General features: G+C 33.8%; 1 protein-coding gene across 1 annotated transcript; it reads right to left on the reverse strand.

Moving 5' to 3' along the window:
* Positions 1–1,914: 1,914 nt before the first annotated feature.
* On the reverse strand, positions 1,915–6,054 carry LOC131062297 (TMV resistance protein N-like). The gene is made up of 5 exons (XM_059208726.1): positions 5,531–6,054; positions 4,328–5,405; positions 3,876–4,187; positions 2,454–3,782; positions 1,915–2,364 (listed from the first exon to the last, which is right to left on the reverse strand). The coding sequence occupies exons 1-5, from the start codon at positions 6,052–6,054 to the stop codon at positions 1,915–1,917; spliced, it is 3,693 nt and encodes a 1,230-aa protein (XP_059064709.1).
* Between the last annotated feature and the right edge of the window lie 14,050 nt (positions 6,055–20,104).

Consider the following 20,104-nt stretch of genomic DNA (forward strand, 5'->3'; position numbering starts at 1 on the left):
GGATTTATTTCCAAATATTAAGATATTTTTAAATATTAGGATATGTAGGAATACACACATATAGGGTGGGAAAGTAGTGGGAAGAAATAAAAGAATGACTAAAACCCAATGTTAATGGGTTAAGTTAGAGGAAGAGTTAGATGAGGATTAAAGTTAGGAGGCATGTGGGGAAATAGAATTAATTAATTCTATCAGAGAATTTAAGAGGAAAAAGGTCAACATGGATAATAATCAAACTATGCATTTGATTTATTTAATAAAAGAATAGATCAAATTTAATTAATTAATTGATTTATGATTGCCAATTAATTAATTAAAGGAGGACTATAACATAATTAACAAAATTAATTAGCTAGAAGGAGGGAACACTAATTAAGTAAATAATGCGTGATTATTTAATTTAAGAGTATTTAGGATATCTAAATTCAATTAATTAAATTAATCAGATTTAGGTATCTACACATACATGCACACACACCCAAATAGATATGGAACCCAATCATTATTCAGTCATAGGGAATATAATCAAATTCTATTGTAATATAAACATTAATCATGGCATAAATCAACTCTAACCTCATAGCAAAATCTCATAAATATCCTACACATCCAATCACAAAGGATGGATCAAAGAGGGACACAATAATGAAAATTATGAAGGAATTATAAAAACTACATACTATGTGTGTTTGGTATGTACAAAGATGTGGTAAGTGATTGAAATGCATCCATGGAAGAAGTGGTAACCCTGTTAAAATGTTTTAATGTTGTTCTAGATTATTAAGTCTTTCCCAAAGTTAGTGTTATCAATTTCATAGAGGAACACCAATAAAATATACAAGGTTTTTTTATTTGCGGAAAAGTGTTCATATATTTTATTTTTCATGAGTTTTTTAAATTTTTTCCCAAAAATATATTTTGTAAAAATATAGATATAGTACAAGGTGTAAGTAGATAGCATAAAATTATCTGAAAGAGATATTGCAACATAAGTTTATGATTTCTTGTACACATTGAATGATACATGTGCAAGGTTATTAGTGTGATTATATGATAGTGACCTTAGATTATTGACAAAGGTTATTAGCCATTATCTCTGTGAGATATCACGAGGATGTTTATTTTTACATTAGTTTATAAAAAGTTAAATATATAAGATATCATAATTTACACAAGAGGGATATAAGATTGAATCATGTGAGTCTAGTTAGAAATGTCGACATTTATTGTAGAGTTTAATATTCATGATTTCTTCTTTAGGTATTATAAGGAAGGTATACATAATCTATACTAAAGAACGATGAAAGTAAAAATAACCATTTAAAAGTAACATTTATTATTAGATAGTTTTAAAATAATAATTATTAATCATATGACAAGAAATACATGCATACACATATATAAGGTTTTATTTGAACATATTAAGCAATGTAAGGTCTACATTTAGGAAAAAACACATGAGTATAAGCATGCACAAGAAATAATGTGATTTAGAGATATATTTAAAAAATTAGCTAAGAAAATAGAAAAATGGTGATTGTCAATATGAAAGAGTCTTGCACCTATAAAAGAAAACTACTAAATTCTTGAGGAAATTATTTTAATAATATTATAAAATATAAAAGATAAAATATTGTTTCTACAATGAAAAATCTTTGTAAATAAAATAATAATATCTCACAAACAAAAGATAAGTATTGAAAGTAGAAAAGAAAAAACAAAAATAATTTAATGAATAATAAAATATATTTCAATTAATAATTGGATAACGAGTTAATCTATATTTAAGAAATATTTTTCTACTAAATTATTAATTTATGAAAAATATTTATAATAAATTTAACAACATAAAAAATATATATATATATATATTTTTAGAAATATATTTTAATTCACATGTATACTTCAACAATATTAATCTGAGAGAAGTTTCCATAAGCCGTGGAAAGCCTCTCCGACTTTTTCCTGTTCGACCACCACAAGCATTCCCCTTTCCACTTCGCCTTCTCTGTCGGAGTCAGAGCTGTAATCTTTGATTACGAACTTATTTGCTGTGTGCCAATTGGAACTTTGTGTGAAGACACAAAGCAATACCCATTTACCCTTGTCCAGCTCCATGTCATGTATTTCTTCATCATCACCACTCATGTATAAAGATTTAATCGGAGAATTACAATCTAGAACAAAGCATAGCAAGATGCAGTGGGGATCAGAGGAGGAAGACCATTCTAGGGATGGTTCCGACTCAATTCTCTTGTTCGAGAAAAAGTCAACGACAGAAAGATTGGGAAAGGCGATGGAGTCTATACGCGATCCACTCTCTGGGACTGCACGTGTGCAGATTATCATTTCTTCTGGCCATTTCTGCACATTCTTTGCACATCAACATACAGCCAATACACACTCAATTGAAAATAATTAGAACTCTATATTCCTATAAAACTATTATTTACCTGGATGCTTTCGATGCAACCTTCGATAGCTGATCTGCTGATTGCCATGAGATGCAGTGACCTCAATCTTTCCATTTTCTCCAAAGTTTGTATGCCCGCCTCCTCCCATCTCGTATCTACTCTCAGCTTCCTCAATGCTGTGCACTGTTCCAAACCTTGTATTTTCTTAACTCTAGTGTAACCCTTGAGTTCAAAACACGGGAGAGAAGGTAATTGTGCAAAATCAGGAAGCGCATCTAACTCGGGGCAACCAGATATACACAGATCTTCAATGTTTACCACACCGGCAATGACGCTAATGTTCCGCAACATTTTAGACCTGGCCAAATGCAACTTGTTGATTGTATTCGGGAGGGCATCTATCTCAGTTAGATGGTCATTATCTACAAGTATGAGAGTCTCAAGGGTCGGACAACAATCTTTAGAAATGGAAATTTTGGACGCTTCAGTTTCAACTAGGGTTATTTCCTTCAGGTTGCACAAATAAACCGGGGTTTCGGAATTGAGACCCAACTCTCCCGGTGAAGAATTGAGATCCAACTCCCCCGGTGAAGAATTGAGATCCAAATTGTTGATTGGGCACATATCTATTTCAAGGCTTTGCAAATTACTTAGTTGCCTAAGAGATTTAGGTAAGGATTTCAGTCCTGAATAATTAATTTTCAGACTTTTTAAGAGATTTAGACGCCCAATAGACTCCGGTAAAGATTCCAGATTTGAACAACCATTAATTGAAAGAGTAGTCAAGGATAACAAATCTACAAGACTTGTTGGCACGCTTGTCAACGACTCACTCCCAAAAGAAAATATTTGCAACTTCCTCAGTTGACTGATGCTCATTGGTATCTCCCTTATGAAGGTAAAATCTAGGTTTAGGTATCTCAATGAGGCCATTTTTGTGATGTGACGAGGAAATTCCTTCAAATTGCAGTGTGCAAGTCTCAAAGCCTCAATATTTGTCATGTTTTCAAGAAGTTCTGGGTCTATGGTGAGTTTAGAACAAAAAGAGACGTAGAGATGTTGGAGGAGTGTTAGCTTCTTGAAAGAGTTTGGCAACACCATCAAATTAGAGCAAGAATCAAAGAGTAGATGCCTCAGGTTTCTCAAATCGCCAAAATTGTTCGGTAGTGACGAGAGCTTATAACACCCTAGTAACTCCAGGTGCTCAAGTGATTGGAGAAGGCAAAAGCTTTCCGGTAGGCTCTTCATGCTTTCCCCAGACCTCTGCATGACTATTTTTTTCAAATTTATGAGACATCCTATTGACTTTGGAAATCCTTGGAATTTTGAGCATCCACTAATAACTAGCTGTCTTAGATGAACGGGAGCCTGCAACAAATTCACAACGAAATCCATTTAAAATGAATAATAATAAGAAAAACATTTAAGGCTATGAAGAGCTTAAAAAAGGAAGACACTTACATCGCTGTCAGTCTCCCATAATTGTTCTAAGTGTTTTTCCTGACCCTCTTTTTCATTGAGTTCTAGAACCCTCAAATTTTTTAGTGAACCTAATGAGTAAAGATTTTTGTGCCCATGGTCAACCCAGCGAATTGCTTGATTATAATCACTTCCAGTGACCTGAAAATTTTTAAATCCAAGCAAATTGGCTGTGAGGCCACAATCTCCTTTGCTTGTGTTAACTATAAGCACTCCGTCTTGTGAACATTGAGGAAAATCAACTTCGCTTGTGGATCCAGCTGTTGTGTCCATTATTCCTTGAATAGCAATTCCCTTTCAAATAGAGAAAAAGATGAAATTAAAAATTATGGAAAATTTGAACTTCATAGAGAAGAATCAAACAATTTTAGGTAAGCAAAGCAGGTCGCGATATCATTGTTAATAGAGACAATCAAAGAAAGTAATAATCTTACCTGTGCTTCATTGTCAACATTAACAATATGTTGGGGAGAGCACTTTTGATTAGCAATTTCTCTTCCCAAATCTCTTAAGTGATCGTGCATTCTTATACAGTTCTGATCATCAAGTTCAACTAGACATTTATTTAGAAGCCTTTGCCAACTGTGCAGACCACTCAACCCTAACTTGTCCCAAGCTGCAATGGCTGAAGTTTTCTCCTCTCCAATGAAGGAACAAGCACAGTCTAAAAATATTTGCTTCTCTTCCTCATCTAGAACATCATAACTTACTTTAAGCTTCTCCTTAATATTTTTATCTAGTACTCTAGAAATTTTATGCAATTGGGATTCCCAGTAATCTTTATCAGAGATACCATATAATTGTGCTCCAAAAACCTTTAGAGACAATGGTAATCCCTTACAAACATTTAGGAAATTTTCAACCAAATCCTCAAATTCAAAGATTGGAGAAGGCTGCAAGAATGCATGCCAACAAAAGAGCTGTTTGGCATGAGGTGAATATAGTGCTTTCATTTTATAAATGAATGAGAATGAGATGCCCCAACCTAGAAGGACTTCACGTTCTCGTGTAGTGACAACAATCAAGCTACCCCGTCCAAGGCTATCCTTCTCAGGCACTAGTGCATCCAACTGATCTACAGCATCCACATCATCAAGAACAATGAGCGCTCGAATAGATCTTAAACGGTTTGCAAGAATCCCCTTCCCTGTTTCTAAATCATCAACTGATACATCAGGGAGACCAATGTCCTCTATAAGTTTTTTTTGTTTTGTATGCAATACTTTTTTAGAAGCAGCATCTCTTATGTCTAATACAAAACTTGACCTTTCCATATTTCTGTATTTACTGTTATATAACTGTTTAGCAAGAGTGGTTTTGCCAGAACCACCCATCCCCCAGATTCCAACAGTTTGCACGGTAGAATGGCCTTCTACAAATTGAGGTATTGTCTTCTCAAAGTCTAAGATAATTTCATCTAGACCAACTGGATGTTTGGCAACAACGAAAGGAACATTTTTAATTACTTTCAAAACACAACTACCAATATCCTTGAGCATCCTCCCCTCATCACTACACATATACAACAACAGCAAAAGGAAACGAAACAAAAATATAAGAAATAGAAAAAAATTCATCAAATGCAAGATGATGATAAGAAAAGGATAATAGGTGGACAAAAATTATTTGGAACTCACCCTTTGTTATTAACGATGTGGCCAACATTGAAGGAAACAGTGTTTAGGGTATTCTTCCACTCCTGAAGCTTATCTGAACTGTATCTACCTTTCTTTTTGTGTCGGTCAAATGCATCAGCATAGACTCCTTTTGCATATCGGACATCCTCAGGCTGAACATGGTAGAAAATAGGAACAATTTGGGCACCCGTTTTGAGCATAAAAGAAAGCTCCGCTAAACACCATGGAGATTGTGCATAGTTCTCAGAAAATATAGCTATATGGAACGGAGCACCATGCATAGCTTCTTGTATTTCTGTGGGCAAGAAATCCCCCAATTCAAGCTCTTCAGAATCAAGAAAAATCCTCAACCCCATGCCAGTGAGTGTGTTATATAGAGTGGCTGCGAGAGTGTGTTTAACATCAGGGCCACGATGATTAATAAAGACATCATAGGGCAGCTTTTTCACAGGCATTGTGGATCTACCAGAAATAGATGCAGATGGTACAACTTCTTCAAAAGCATGCCTAGAAGTAGATGCCATGGTATTAGATTGAACTGAAGACAACAAAACAATGAAAGAAATCCAAGGAAAGCAGGATGTAACTTGGAAGCTGAAGTGATGCGGTATACATGGTAGCAGAGGGTTATTATATAGAGTGCACAACGCATAAAAATGATTGAATGCGGATTGCCTAGGAAACGGCATGGAAGAAACGCAGAATCATCTGTGGTGCGTTGAACACGTTCCAATCAGAAAGTACCCATAGGAAGTATCAATAATTTACAATTCCGAAATTGAAAACTTCACTATGAATAATAGTTTGGTGATTTTTCCTAGGATAGGTCATGTCGATGGTACACCGTTCCCATCGACCATTTAAGATCTCTATGTTTCTCTTCCGACCATAGATCATATCGTATCATAGAGGATTAAAATTTTCATGTCATAGAGAATTGAAAGTTTCATTTAATAGAAAATTATGATTTTTAACTTTACATTGTCCACTTTGTCTTCACCAACGTATTTCTCTAGAAATGTTTCATAAAAATACTTTTTAAAGAGGATAAATATGATCAATAATTTAATTTGATTTTTTTAATTACTTAATTTCATTAAAAAATACACACACACTCTCACACACACACACACACATATATAACAGAATGATAACAATAGTATCTAAAATTATTTAAATATTCTATCCAAAAAAATCGCACAATGATGTATGTACACTCTAAACTCTATGAAATATACTTCAAGTTCACTTAAATGAATATACATGTTATCTGTTTGAAAATTTGAGTTGCTTTAGTAAATGTTGTAAATTGTGATGGTGAAAATTGCATATCTATGCTCTTTTCTAATGTATTTTATTTTATGGATGTTATTTACATTATTTTTTATTTATAGTTTTGTTACTAAATAACACTCACATAAAAATTATTAATAGCTACTAAATAACACTAATTTTTTGCCAACACTAATTAGACATTTATTACTCTTTTCAAATCAAACACTTTTGTTTTCTGGTTTCAATATATAGGTACTTATTTTTCTCCTCACTTGATCAATAAAGTTAATAATTTAGTAACCTTAGTATTACCTACAGGTGGAGTGATATTCTCTTGTAAATATGGATAGAGGAAATGATAATAATAAAATAGTAAATAGAGTTCTTAGAATGATAGATGGATAGAACGATGCACATTCCTTGTTGTTGTTGTTGTTGTTGTTGTTGTTGATTTTACCATGTTTTATTTGCCAAATATAAGAAAACAATGGTAAAAGACAATATCAATAGAAAACATATTGTAATGGACAAAAGACATTGATAATAGCGTAAATGAATAGAAAACAATGGTAAAAGTCAATATGAAGAAACTACATGGAGGGGACACACAAATTTATTGAAGACGTTGTCATTTTCAAACTTCTATTATTTGTGTGACAATCATCATTTTGTGAAAATGCCACACGACTATCTCTATGTGATTTGTACTTTTGATTCAAGATCATATATAAATTAATGATTGTTTAGTCTTTTTTATGCTATTTATTTATTTATTTATTTTCTTTCTATGACTTAAAAAGTAATAAATTAAAATAAATTACTATGAAGGTTGCAAGTTGTCATCAATAATTAAATTATTTGTTTCTTGTTTATGCTTCATTTTGGCAACCATCTTTTTATCTATTTCATTATATTTATAGCACGATATCATATAATGTGATGTTTAATATAGATGTAATGTATTATTTTAAGTCAATTTTGTTTATCCATTTTTTGTGAGTAGTTGTTCACAAGTTTTTTTTGTGAATATTAATTGCTCACTTAGTACTCATTGCATACAATTGATTTTGTAAAGTTGAAATATTGAAAATCCCTTGGAGGTCATTTATGCAAATGCTACTCGAGAGATCAAGTGTACCTAACCCACTCTACTCAAACAGCTCATGTTACAATGGTAAAATAATCAATAACAATTGTTCACCTCATCAATACTAAAATATATAAAGGTCATAGTTTTGTTAGCCAAAATTTAACTTTGACCATTGAATGCATAAAATAGAGTTTTTCCCAAGATGAGACCCAGATAACTTTCTATCACATTAGGAAAACCCTCCACAAATTTTATAAATATTAAAGATTTTTTATATGAAGTATTCAATATTCATTTTTATCTATTTTTAACTCTTGCATTTTATTGGATTAGCATAGAATTTGCTTGCAATCATTATTTGTGTTTGCATGGCTATTTAAAGATGAACTATATGCATGCCATTAACTTGGGTTACACACTTTTTTATTTTGGAAGTTTTGGTACTTAACAGTTAAAATATCACTCCACACTTATCTTTGTCTTCATGCAAAGCATGGTTCTTTCAATAATTACACTAACCATCAATTATGAATAAATAATTAGTACCTTATAATTCTAATATGAAAAATTATAATCATTCAGTAAAATTATGCCCACCTATGTAATTCCCCAAGATGGCTACGAAAATATAGTTCCACCTTTCCCAAGAGCCATTTTAACTTCTGCCATAACTACCATGTGATTATTCATATCCTCTAATGGTCTCTTTATGCTATAGGGATTAATTATGTGACATCAATTTTTCTATTTAATCCAAGTGCCCAATGTGACATGTTGCCTTTTCTACATTTTTCGCTTTTATATTTGTATCTATGCGACCCCTATAGATATTGTTTTTTATTACGTGAAAAGAAGGTTTTGAAGGGGCCCTAAAACCCTTTACAACAAGTTAGAAAATAGATAAAACATGAAAGGTCTAGCTAGATAGAACATAACAACAAATAGAAACAACTAGCAAAAACAAAAAAGCTAGCAAGAGAACCAAACGTGACAAAAGGACATCACAACAAAACCTAAGGGAAAACCAAGAGCACAAAACAACATAACGAAGAAATTTTTTTGAGAAGCTCCATTGCTTCTTTCTCCAGTTGGACCATTGTGGCAGCAGTACTCTTAAGATCATCCAATTCCTTATCTTGTCGAGCAATCTTCCTTGTACTCACCCGGGTTCTTTTACCATGTCCAGTAGCCACACCTTCAAGGGTCAAAACCTCATCCTCAAAAATATCTATCGTGTTCTCTTCCAGCTAGATCTGTTCTATTTTACTAATCATCACTCTGAGGTTATCAACTGAGGCTTTCAAAATTTTTTGGCTTTGTTCTCCAATTTTCTTTAGGTTATTCTCATGACTATGAACCCTCTTTTCCAACTCATTGAACCTAGCCTCCACAAGCTTAAATTAGGAACCATAAGCTCTAGTAATAGCCTCTGCATCGCCGATGGCTTTTGTATATTCATTCAGGTAATTAGGCAAGGAACTGAGATTACCTATCCCAATAGCTTCAAGAATGCCCACTTTCTTGGAAGAGTCCACCGGTTTAGTCTTCAAACTTTCAATCTCTGAGTAGGCCCATTCTGTAATCTTATAAAAATCCATCACCCCATTCTTCGCAGTATGAAGCATGGCAATAGGAGAATCACTACTATCTTTATTAAATTATGAAAAAACAATATTATTCTAGAGGGTCTCCACATCAGTAGCAGTGACTCTATCTTTAAGAGGTAGAGTCTCACCTTTCACCACATTCTTCCCCTCTTTCTCAACACCACAAGTCCATCTATTAGGATCCAAAGGAGTAGAATGGGTCTTTGAGGTACCATCCTCCTTCTCTGAACTGATTTCAGTGATAAAAAGACTACGCTTGGTTTTCTTCTTGGGCAATGGGGTAGCATTTTCACTTCCAGTCTCTATATCATCATCAGATCCCCATCATCTTCTTCAATCCAACTATCCTCCTCCTGCACCTTATTCCTACTTCCTTTAACCCCTTTGTCGGAAGTCTTTTTGTTCGACCTAGAAGCCATGTCTTTATCCTTCCTCTTTCTAGTTCCTTTAGTGGAAGTATCCCTATGGAAATCCTTCACTATCACCTTATTTTTCAGATTCCTCTTCCAAGTTCGATAGCTCAGTGATAGAGTGTTGAACAGAGGTGGCCTTGACATGGTTGTATAAAATAAACATTAACCCTTCATGCATGGGCGGATTGCTATATGAGTTAGCCCTAAAATCCTTTATAGTAGTTTTTAAGAAACTATACAGGTAGAAATGAATTGACACCATATCTTTATGGTCAAAGTGATTCAAGAGCACAAAATGATAGTCATAAACATGAGAGTATCTACCATCAAGAGTGACATATTGCATCATAGCAAATAGAACCCATATCCATACCTTTTTAATCACCTTCGACAAGTAGTAGGTCTTGCTGGATTTCACCAATTTGGCTTTCTCAGAGTCTTCCTTCAGGAATCACTTAATAACAACTTCTGTGAGCATTCTATCCCTGTAGAATTTTCTGCCCTCCATTGGCATCCTAGTAACTTCAGCAATCAACCCTTCATCAATTTCCACCTTTCTCCCGCCTATGGTGATTCTACCCTCCTTCTAATTCTTCATGAATAATCTGGTAACGGTAGGGTGTTTTCCAAGAATTTTCTCCATGTACCTCATGATTTTAGTAGTTTCCAAGATAGCCCATGCTTTCGGCTTCTTCTTCCATTCATCATAGGTAAGCAGTTCAATCCTTTTCATGTTGCCTCCCATTGCATCAATGACATAATTTATCACACACTTCATAATGCAGAACATAGCAAAAACAGAGGCCAAAGTGAAGACAATAGAAACCCTCAAAAAAGAAATATCCACCCACAAAGCGTGCAGGGTCTTGTTTGCATTAAATGCCAGCTTGTCCTTCAAGTGTCGCTCTTTCTAATTCATTATGGAAACTTTCATTGATAAGTATGTTGTTATCATCACTTATCACTCCCTCTTTTGCAGGCACTTTGTCATAAATGAGGATGGCATGGGCATCATGAGGAAGATCCAACTCACCTCTCCATTTGATCATTTGATCAGCATGAACAACCATGTTGGCAGCCCAGTTAGCCATGGCATTGGTATCTCTATAACTATGTGAGATAACACACCGCTCGGAGGACTTAATTATCTCCTTGGATAGAGATATAATATTTTTGATAGTCCATGATGGGGGGGAAAGACCCTTAAGGAATTTTATGATGTTATTTGAGTCTCCCTCGAACCAAATTTTTTTAAAACCCAAAGATTTAGCAAGGGTAAGAGCTTGGTAAGATGACATGGCTTCGGCTAAGTGGTTGGTGTGAGATCCCATGGGGAGCACCATTGCTGCAATACAATAGCCAACTTCAGTTCTTATCACTCCCCCACACCCAACCAGCCTCAGGTTCCCCTTGGCCGCCCCATCAAAATTAAATTTGATCCAACTAGTCGGAGGAAAAGACCACTTAGTACTATCTCTCTTATCCTTCATGTCATTTATGTCTAGAGAGGCATACACATTCCAATTGTTGAATAGATCCAATTCATCCTTGTTCCTAAAAAGAAGAGGCATACCATTAGCTTTCAGATTTTTAAAAATGGCCCACTTGATTTTAGTAAAAACCATTTCCGGAGAGGAGTAGGAGTCTCTAAAGATTCTATTGTTCCTTTCTTTCCAAATTCCCCATACCGCACGAGGAAGAATAAAATCCCATAATTACTTGATAGAATTGTTCATGGAGAGGCATCTCCAACCAATGAAGCACTCTTGAATAGAAGAAGGAAAGACCCAGTTTAGATTCCAAAGCTACAAGAACTGTGACCAAATAGATTGAGAGAAGGAGCAATGTAGAGAGATATGGTTAACATTCTCTTCCTCATTTAGGCAAAGGTAACACCTATTTGGGAGATGAAATCCTCTTTTGCAGAGGTTATCAGTGGTGAGGATTTTATTCTATAGAAGGACCCAAAACAAGATATTGATCTTGGGGATTAGGCCACGTAACCAGGCTTTAGACTAGCAAGAGGATGGCTCTTGAGAATGGGACAATAAAAGAATAGAAGAAGCCACCAAGAAACTGCCAGAATAGGTACCAACCCAAATAATCCTATCCTCAAGCATAGGGTCTAGCAAAACATAATTAAAAAACAACATTAAAGGGTTAAGGGTTGGGTCTATGGAATTTAGATTCACCCACTAGTTATCCTTCCAATAATCAGCCACCTTAGTTCCAAATCTAGCCTTGCAAACAGGGATAAAGGGAGAAAAACAATCCTTGCTTGAGAGAAGAGTCTCCAACAACCAAATATCCTCCCAGAAATTGACTTTTATACCATTACCCATAGTCCATCTTTTACCAATGCCAACAACAATTTTAGATTGAGAAACATTATTCCAAATCGCAGAACCAGAAGGGGCTTCAAAGGAAGTATTAAACTCTATAAGAGATGGATGAGGATGCAAGTATTTATCTTTCCAAATTGAATCCCATTCAACTGTTTCCCCAAACGTTCTCCAAATTTTTTGTGTGAGGAGGCCTCTATTAATGGTTTTAATGTTTCTTAGACCAAGGCCACCCATTTTTTAAGGTCTGCATTCTTTATCCCAAGCTATCATCGAAATCATTTTCCTCTCCTTAACCCCTGACTAGAGAAAAGAATTTTGAATCTTTTCAGTGGCATCAACAAACTTGATTGGAATTATAAACAAGCTTAATGCATACACATGTAAACTCTGGAGGGAAGATTTTAATATTTGGATCTTCCCAGCTTGGCTAAGTAGGGCTCCATTCCATCCAGCTATATTTTTGTGGAATCTATCCACCAGACTATTCCAAAATGAATCGGGAGGTTTTCTGCACAGAGGGAGACCCAAGTAGATAGAAGAGAGCAAACTGATCTGACATCCCAAGATTCTGGCAATTATCCTTGTCCTATCTTTAGGAGTGTTAAGGACGAAGAGGGAGATTTTCATCTAGTTTATCAGCTAGCCCGAGGCTTGGCAATAGTAATTTAGAGCCGATTTTAGAGTCCCGTCTTCCTTGATAGTTGATGATCCCAACAAAACTGTGTCATTGACAAATTGTTGATGAGAGCAGTATCAACCTATGACGTTCTAACACCTTTTAGTTGACCTTGAAAAATGACCTTATTGATATATCTACCCAGACTTTCAACCAAAATAACAAACAAAATATATAGGGGATATAGGATCCCCTTGTCCGATGCCCCTTGAAGACTTGAAGAAGGGGGTAGGAGAACTGTTGACAATAATAGAGAGTGAGGGGGTAGAAATCAGTTGGAAGATTAGTTGAAGCACTCTCTCACCAAATCGAAAAGCTTTAAGGATTGTGAGAAGAAAATACTAGTCCACTCGATCATAAGCCTTAGATAAATCAAGTTTCATTAGGAATCCTTGATTTTTCGATTCATCTGGAGAGTGAATACTCTCATGGACCGTAATGATGGAGGCAATAATTTGCCTTCCAAGAATGAATCTATTCTACTAAGGAGACCCCTATACACATTGTTATATATAATATTTCTATGAGAAAAATGATTTATCCTAATTGTTATGTCCCACTCTAGGTGGACCACAAATTAAACAATAGTAAATTCTTTATGAAAGGTATAAAACAATCATTTCCCAACATTTTATCACTTGTGTGTACATTGTAGAATAGTATAATAAAAATAAAAGATCATATTTGATAACATCCACACCCAATAGGGTATTTCCTAAGAGATTAATTGCCCCTCTCTATCCCTTAATGTTTTCTCATAGAAGATAGATTCCCTTAATCTCACCCTTTCTCTTTGAGGCATTCCTAAATAAATAAGTTAAATTGATCTTTCTCTTTCCCTCTTACGTGTTTCTCAAGGGATATGCTATTTTGAACTCATCTAGTGTTCTACGCTAGGTCTTCTGCAATCTATATCCTATATTGTATAATTTGCATCCACATACTCTATACAACCACCTTTTGGATCACTGGTCCATAGGTATTATGTACATAATGTCTGAAGAAGCTCCAATGTAAGAAATTATGAGGTATCAACTAGAGAAAAATTACAAGAAATTATTTTCTAAGTATCTTCTAGTTAATACCTTCCAAGATATATCTTACAAAACATCTTGATGTGTCTATTTGGTAAAAAATAAATAAATGGTATCACCATTAATTTTGTAAAATAACTTTTGCATATGCACATTAAGTGAGGTATCATTACTTTAAAATAATGTTTTTATAGGAATCCAAATATGAAATGATATTTAGGGTTGAGGAATTTCTTAGGTCAAAAGTAATAAAGTAATTTTGACATTCAAGATACACTCTCATTACTTGCCAAAATTATTTCCAAGAATCCAACCTATCCATTTGCAACAACATGAAGATCTTCAAGATAAACCAAAATATCTACCAACAACTAGTAGGTTCACAACCAACCATATCACAACCTAAACTCCCACTATATTTTATTTACGCTTTTGAAGTAGAACAATTCACTTTAATATAGTTAAAATGACACTTACTATGAGACAATTGGTTATGATTACTCGATTATTTCCTAGTACACAAAACATGACCAAGCATAGTTCTACTATCTATATTATACAAAGTATTAGACCAAACTCTACTTTCCTACACCTACAACTCTTGTTCCTAATTTCCACTCTCATTCCTACTATAATGGTTGGAAAATTAGGGTTTCACAAGTTATGCTTTGTAAAATAGGAAATGACCTAACTTTCACTTGCATCACATTAAAAGGAGGATGAAATCAATAGATCCAATCTCAATTCTATTAAGAAGAGGGTCGAATACTTATTGGAGTCCTATTTACTTTTGTTTGAACTAACAATTTAATTGAAAAAACGTAAATTGAATGCCAAATCTAAAGTAAGAAGGTACATGCATGAACTAACAATTTAGACTAATTAGGTTGTAACCCTATTATTAACTTTAGGCTTTGTAGATGGAAGGTTAATACAACCTTGAAAAGGCTATTTTTTTTGTGTATCAACAATAACATCTTTATATGTAGGGGAATCAACAATATTTTCCTGTGGAGTAACATTGGCTTGTTGTTTTTGCTATGGTTCTATATTAGGCATAACATTAGGCTGAAGAGAGTGTTGCATTTTTTGAGTGTGAGGAGGTGTTGATAAGGCACTTTGATTGTATCTATTCTTCTTGGCAGGACAATCTCTTATCAAATGTCCATCTTGCCAATAAAATAAGAAAGCATTGGGCTTTTATAAATAAACTACTAGCTGAAATAAATTAAATCTTGGGCCAATTAATTTGATGTTTTCAGGTAATGGATTATATAAGTCTATTTCAACAAAGGCCCTTGGGTGAACCCTTAGGCTGGAGAACTTATTTGCATTATTTTTCCACCACAAAATCTTCCCATGTAAAGCAACAATATCCTTTAAAAATGGTCTAAATGCAAGGTTTAAAAATGACAGTTCAATCCACATAAGATATCTAGGTCTTAAAGGGCCTTTTAGATGAAAATCTAAGAACCAAGCTTGCAGATTACAATGAATTTATAAGGGACATACCCTTTACTCAGCCCTCTTAATGACTCAATCTCCCATCCTTTATCTTCCGAGTTAATTTTAGCCCATTTATAAAACTCTGATTCAAATGGGATACCCTTCAAAAAGAATAAGAAACTGATTTGTGTTGACATTCTGCAATGTAATCCATCACATCATCAGGAAGGAAATAAATGTCAATTATTGTGATAAGTTACAAAGTCATCCCTAGAAAGTATCAATATTTACAATTCCAAAATAAAAAATGTTCACTTCTCATTGTTTACATATAATAATTTGGTTATTTTTTCAAGGACACGTCGTGGGTTGTGTTTGTTGATGAAAAAACGGTCTCTTTTCAATGCTTGCTTTAAAACAATAACATAGAGAACTAAAATTTTAAAGCTAATTTTAATTATTAAGATTTTTGAACTTTATCGCGTGCACGCTTTGTCTTTATTTTTTTTTAACCACGTATTTCTCTACAAACATTAGGTTTAGCCAAAAAAAAAAGCGGGTGATGACATTAGTTAAAGTGATTAAAATGTTCTACCAAACATTTGTGCAATAGTGTACCTATGCACTTTAAGATCTATTGAGATCTATAAAATTATCTACATCTTACATATTTGGAAATTTGAGTCATCTTGATAAATGTAATAAATTGCAATGGTCAAAATTGTAGATCTATGCTTTCCTTTTATGTTTTGGTCCATTTTAATTAGAATGTCTAAATGCAATAATGAGCTTATAAGTGATGTAGTTGTGTTAAATTGGCTCGTTGCATCCTATTTCTTTTATCACCAAGCCAAAGAGAATTGCATTCTTGATCATTCACAATAAGAGAAGATTCATGAGTATTGAAATTCTAGTGAATCATATTCTCAAGACCTAGATTAGGTCTACATGGATTAGGGACCCACTTGTAAAGATTAGATACATGTACTTGGAAAATGAACTTGTACGCACTAAAATGGACATTATTTTTCAAAAATCATATATGCAGCTTCCTAGGATCATTCAAGGTCAAGCCTCATAGGATACATAAGAGTGATTCAAAAAGGGAACTACCAATAATGCCCTATGTTGGCCATTAGGGCCCACTTAGTGAATGTTTGCATTGATTTGATGCATTGGGTCAATGATTAGATAGCTTGACAAATTTTATGAGTTGTTTGAGAATTTTGTCAAAGTGTTTGTTGGGATTTGTTTCACTATATTTGAAATGTTATGCATTACTTCAATGTTTATTGTTGCATGATATAACTTGTTTGATTTTTTGTGATATTGAATTTTTACAATGATTATATTGACGACTCTAGTTGTAATGCCCAAAAGTGGGTTGATTTGATTTCATTGGTTTGGCTTGATTGATCGATCATTTTGTGTTACTTTAGCTACTAATTTACAAGAATTATGTGGGAATTCTTTTCAATTCCTTTTCTTCATTTGATTGGTTTGAATGTTTGAATATCAAGGCAATAAATGGGTAGGTTAGTTGCATAAAACTAATTTACAAAAAAAAAAATGAAAAATTAAACTGATCTAACACATATAATATATTTTGAATAAGTAATTTAATATCTAAGTTAACAAAAAAAATCATGAAACTAACTAATGGACAAACTTATAATAATCAATTCTAACAAATTAAATACTACAAATCTTGAATGAGAACTAAAGATTTGGTTGTCAATATTGATGTGCTTTTGAGAAAATATCACCTTTTTAAGTTGATGTGAATAGTTTATTGCGAAGAGAATCCCTTAATAGGGGTTAAGAAGGGAAGAGGATCTTAGAGGAATTAATATGATACATAATAGTCATGAAAGATATATTACCAAAATGGCAAAATGAATCACAAAATTAAATGAGAAACCAAAGAAGAATTACTGGGTCAGTGCAAGAAGCTGAGTCCAATTTTTGGCCTAAAAGTGGTAGTGTTTTCCTCGATTTTCAGGTTCTGTCTCATTTGAGCTTACATTTTGAAACACTTAGAGATTGAATCTTGGAAAAAGTCACTAATATAAAAGATAGCCCTCTGAGTCTACTTTCCAAATATGTAATTTATTTTAATACCCACATAATAAAAAATAATTTTTTGAATGGAGTTATAAAAACTATGTTTTAAAAATGTTTGTTTCAGGACCATACCATGCATGTGTACGATCCACACTATTTGACACAATTAAAATTATTTTCTCAAACCATTTTGGGAAATGGTTTGTAACACATTGAAGATTGATGAGTATATTTTTCTATATTTTTTTTTAATTAATTTTTTTAATGACCGTATTTATCTTTTTAAAATTTTGACGTAAACTTACATTTTTTTTATTTTTTATTTTTTTACATAGAAAATAATTTTGTGTAGATTGATGACATAATTTTTTTTCAAAATTCATTAAAATAAAAAAGTTATTAAATTAACAAAATTAGTTAATATTTCAAGTTTATGGACCCGATTTAGTATAAATTAAATAAAAAATAGTTAAAATAATCAATTTTTAAAATAAATTACATATATAGAATCTAGACAGTATAATCTGAAATGGGTTTTAGTTTCGTATAAAAATTCTCTATTTAGAGGCACGTAAACTATTTCAGAAGTTCATATTTGTGATTTCGTTCATGGAGATTTGAATTTGTAGGTCCATGTCTCAAGTGTGGCCATCCCAGGCCTATCCCAGACCTAATCCCGAAGCAAGTGGCGGGTTGTGGAATCAACTTCCATAGAATGGGCCCCTATTTTGAAAACGAGGGCCCGTTTACGAAACAGGGGCCTGTTCCTTTTTTAACGATTGGTTTTTAGAACGGGCCCCTATTTTTAAATGACAAAATGACAAAATGCAAGTAAAAATGACAAAATGCACCCGAAAAAAAATGGGTAAAATCAGATTTAAAAATGGGGGCCCATTTTTTAAAAATCGGACCTCGTTTCGTTTTCAAGCGGGCCCCCATTTTAGAACAAAACGGGGGCCCATTTAGTTTCGCAGAAGGCCCCTGTTACTTTTTGCCTCAGGGGCTCGAAGCAAAAAAGGGTCGTTGTTTCTAAGAGCGCATTTTCCAACACATGGACTTTTGCCAATTTATGACCCATCACCTTGCACTTACCCTATTATAACTAATGACTTGACTAAAAATCTATAATGAATGAGCTACACATAATTATGATGGGATGATAAATATCTCTAGTGAACTAGCTACTATGAAGAGGAGTAAAGTACGAATTGTTGGAATGTGAAGTCCAAATTAGGTTTTCATGTAGCATTGGTTGAGTCATCTTGGGTTCTCATCTAGATGTGGTTTAGTCATCATGGATTGTTTTAAATATAGTTGTGCGAGTCATACTTACTATATTTAGTAAGTTGGCTTCAATTAGGACTCTACAACTCGGTTGTTTTATGCAGCTTGATGTCATGTTTTGATGTATAGTTTATGAGATTGTTGTAACTCTATAATTCTCGATAATCGGTATGAAAGATATTTTTCCTGTGGTTTTTTACTAGTATATTTTTACTAGGTTTTTCCATGTAAATCTGAGTGTTATGTGCTATTGTTCTTCTCTATAATTTCTGAACTTGTTATTTTTTCTTACAATTGGTATCAAAGCTTAGTTTATTTGTATAGAAGTTGTTTGTCTTGAGAAGCGAGAAATGACAAGAAATGGTGTTAATAGATTTGAGGTGCATAAGTTTGATGGTTCACATTTTTCTCTTTGGAAGCTTAAGATTCAAGCTTTGCTAGTGAAGGATGGATGTGACAAAGCTCTTAAAGGAGTAGCATCAAAACTTGCTAATATGAGAACATAAGAATGGAATACCATGGATGGTATGTATAGAGAAACAGTCCAGTTATCTCTAGCAGATTCAATTTTGTCCAATGTTGCAGAGGAGAAATCTACTCATAACTTGTGGAATAAACTTACAAAGCTGGATGTGACGAAGTCATTGGCAAACAAAATTTTGTTATGAAGGTAGTTGTATAATTTGAGGATGCATGACAATTCATCTATCACAGATCATCTCAATGATTTAAATACAATCACAAGCAAGTTGGCTTTAGTGGGTGTGAAAATTGATAAAGAAGATAAGGCAACAATATTACTATGCTCCTTGCCAAATAGTTGGGTCAGTTGGTTATGGCTCTTAGTAACTCTTCACCGAGTAGGAAGCTAGTCCTTGAAGATGTGGTGGCTTCTTTAATCTCTGAAGATTCAAGGTGGAATACATCTCAAGTATCTTCTTCTAATGAAGCCCTTGTTGCAATAGGTAGAACTTAGGAAAGAGTAAATACTGAACATGGTTGAACTAGGTGCAAATCCAAGGGGCGAAAAAAGGTGAAGTCTTGGAACTATGGTAAAAATGGGCATGTCAAGAAGGATTGAAGGTTGCCAAAACAAACCAAGGAGAATCCTAGTACACCAACATCTGAGGCAAACATTTTTGAAATTCAGACACCATTGGAAGATGGAGAGGTATTAACTACTGATTTGAGAAGTTCTTTACTTCATGTTTGGATTCTTGACTCTGGTGCTTCCTTTCATATGACACCACATAGAGATTGGCTTTCTAGTTATCAGTCTTCTGTTGGTGGTATAGTTTACATGGGAAATGACAACCCTTCTGAAGTTGTTGGTGAAGGAG

This window comes from Cryptomeria japonica, chromosome 7 (genome assembly GCF_030272615.1).
Source record: "Cryptomeria japonica chromosome 7, Sugi_1.0, whole genome shotgun sequence".
Taxonomy (NCBI): domain Eukaryota; kingdom Viridiplantae; phylum Streptophyta; class Pinopsida; order Cupressales; family Cupressaceae; genus Cryptomeria; species Cryptomeria japonica.

Excerpts from the sequence above, each read along its gene's own strand:
- LOC131062297 (XM_059208726.1), bottom strand. The coding sequence starts at position 6,054 with ATGGCATCTACTTCTAGGCATGCTTTTGAAGAAGTTGTACCATCTGCA. Across the intron at positions 5,406-5,530 it reads CACATCGTTAATAACAAAGG|TGATGAGGGGAGGATGCTCA; the intron begins GTGAGTTCCAAA and ends GTATATGTGTAG. Across the intron at positions 2,365-2,453 it reads GTTGCATCGAAAGCATCCAG|AAATGGCCAGAAGAAATGAT; the intron begins GTAAATAATAGT and ends AAGAATGTGCAG.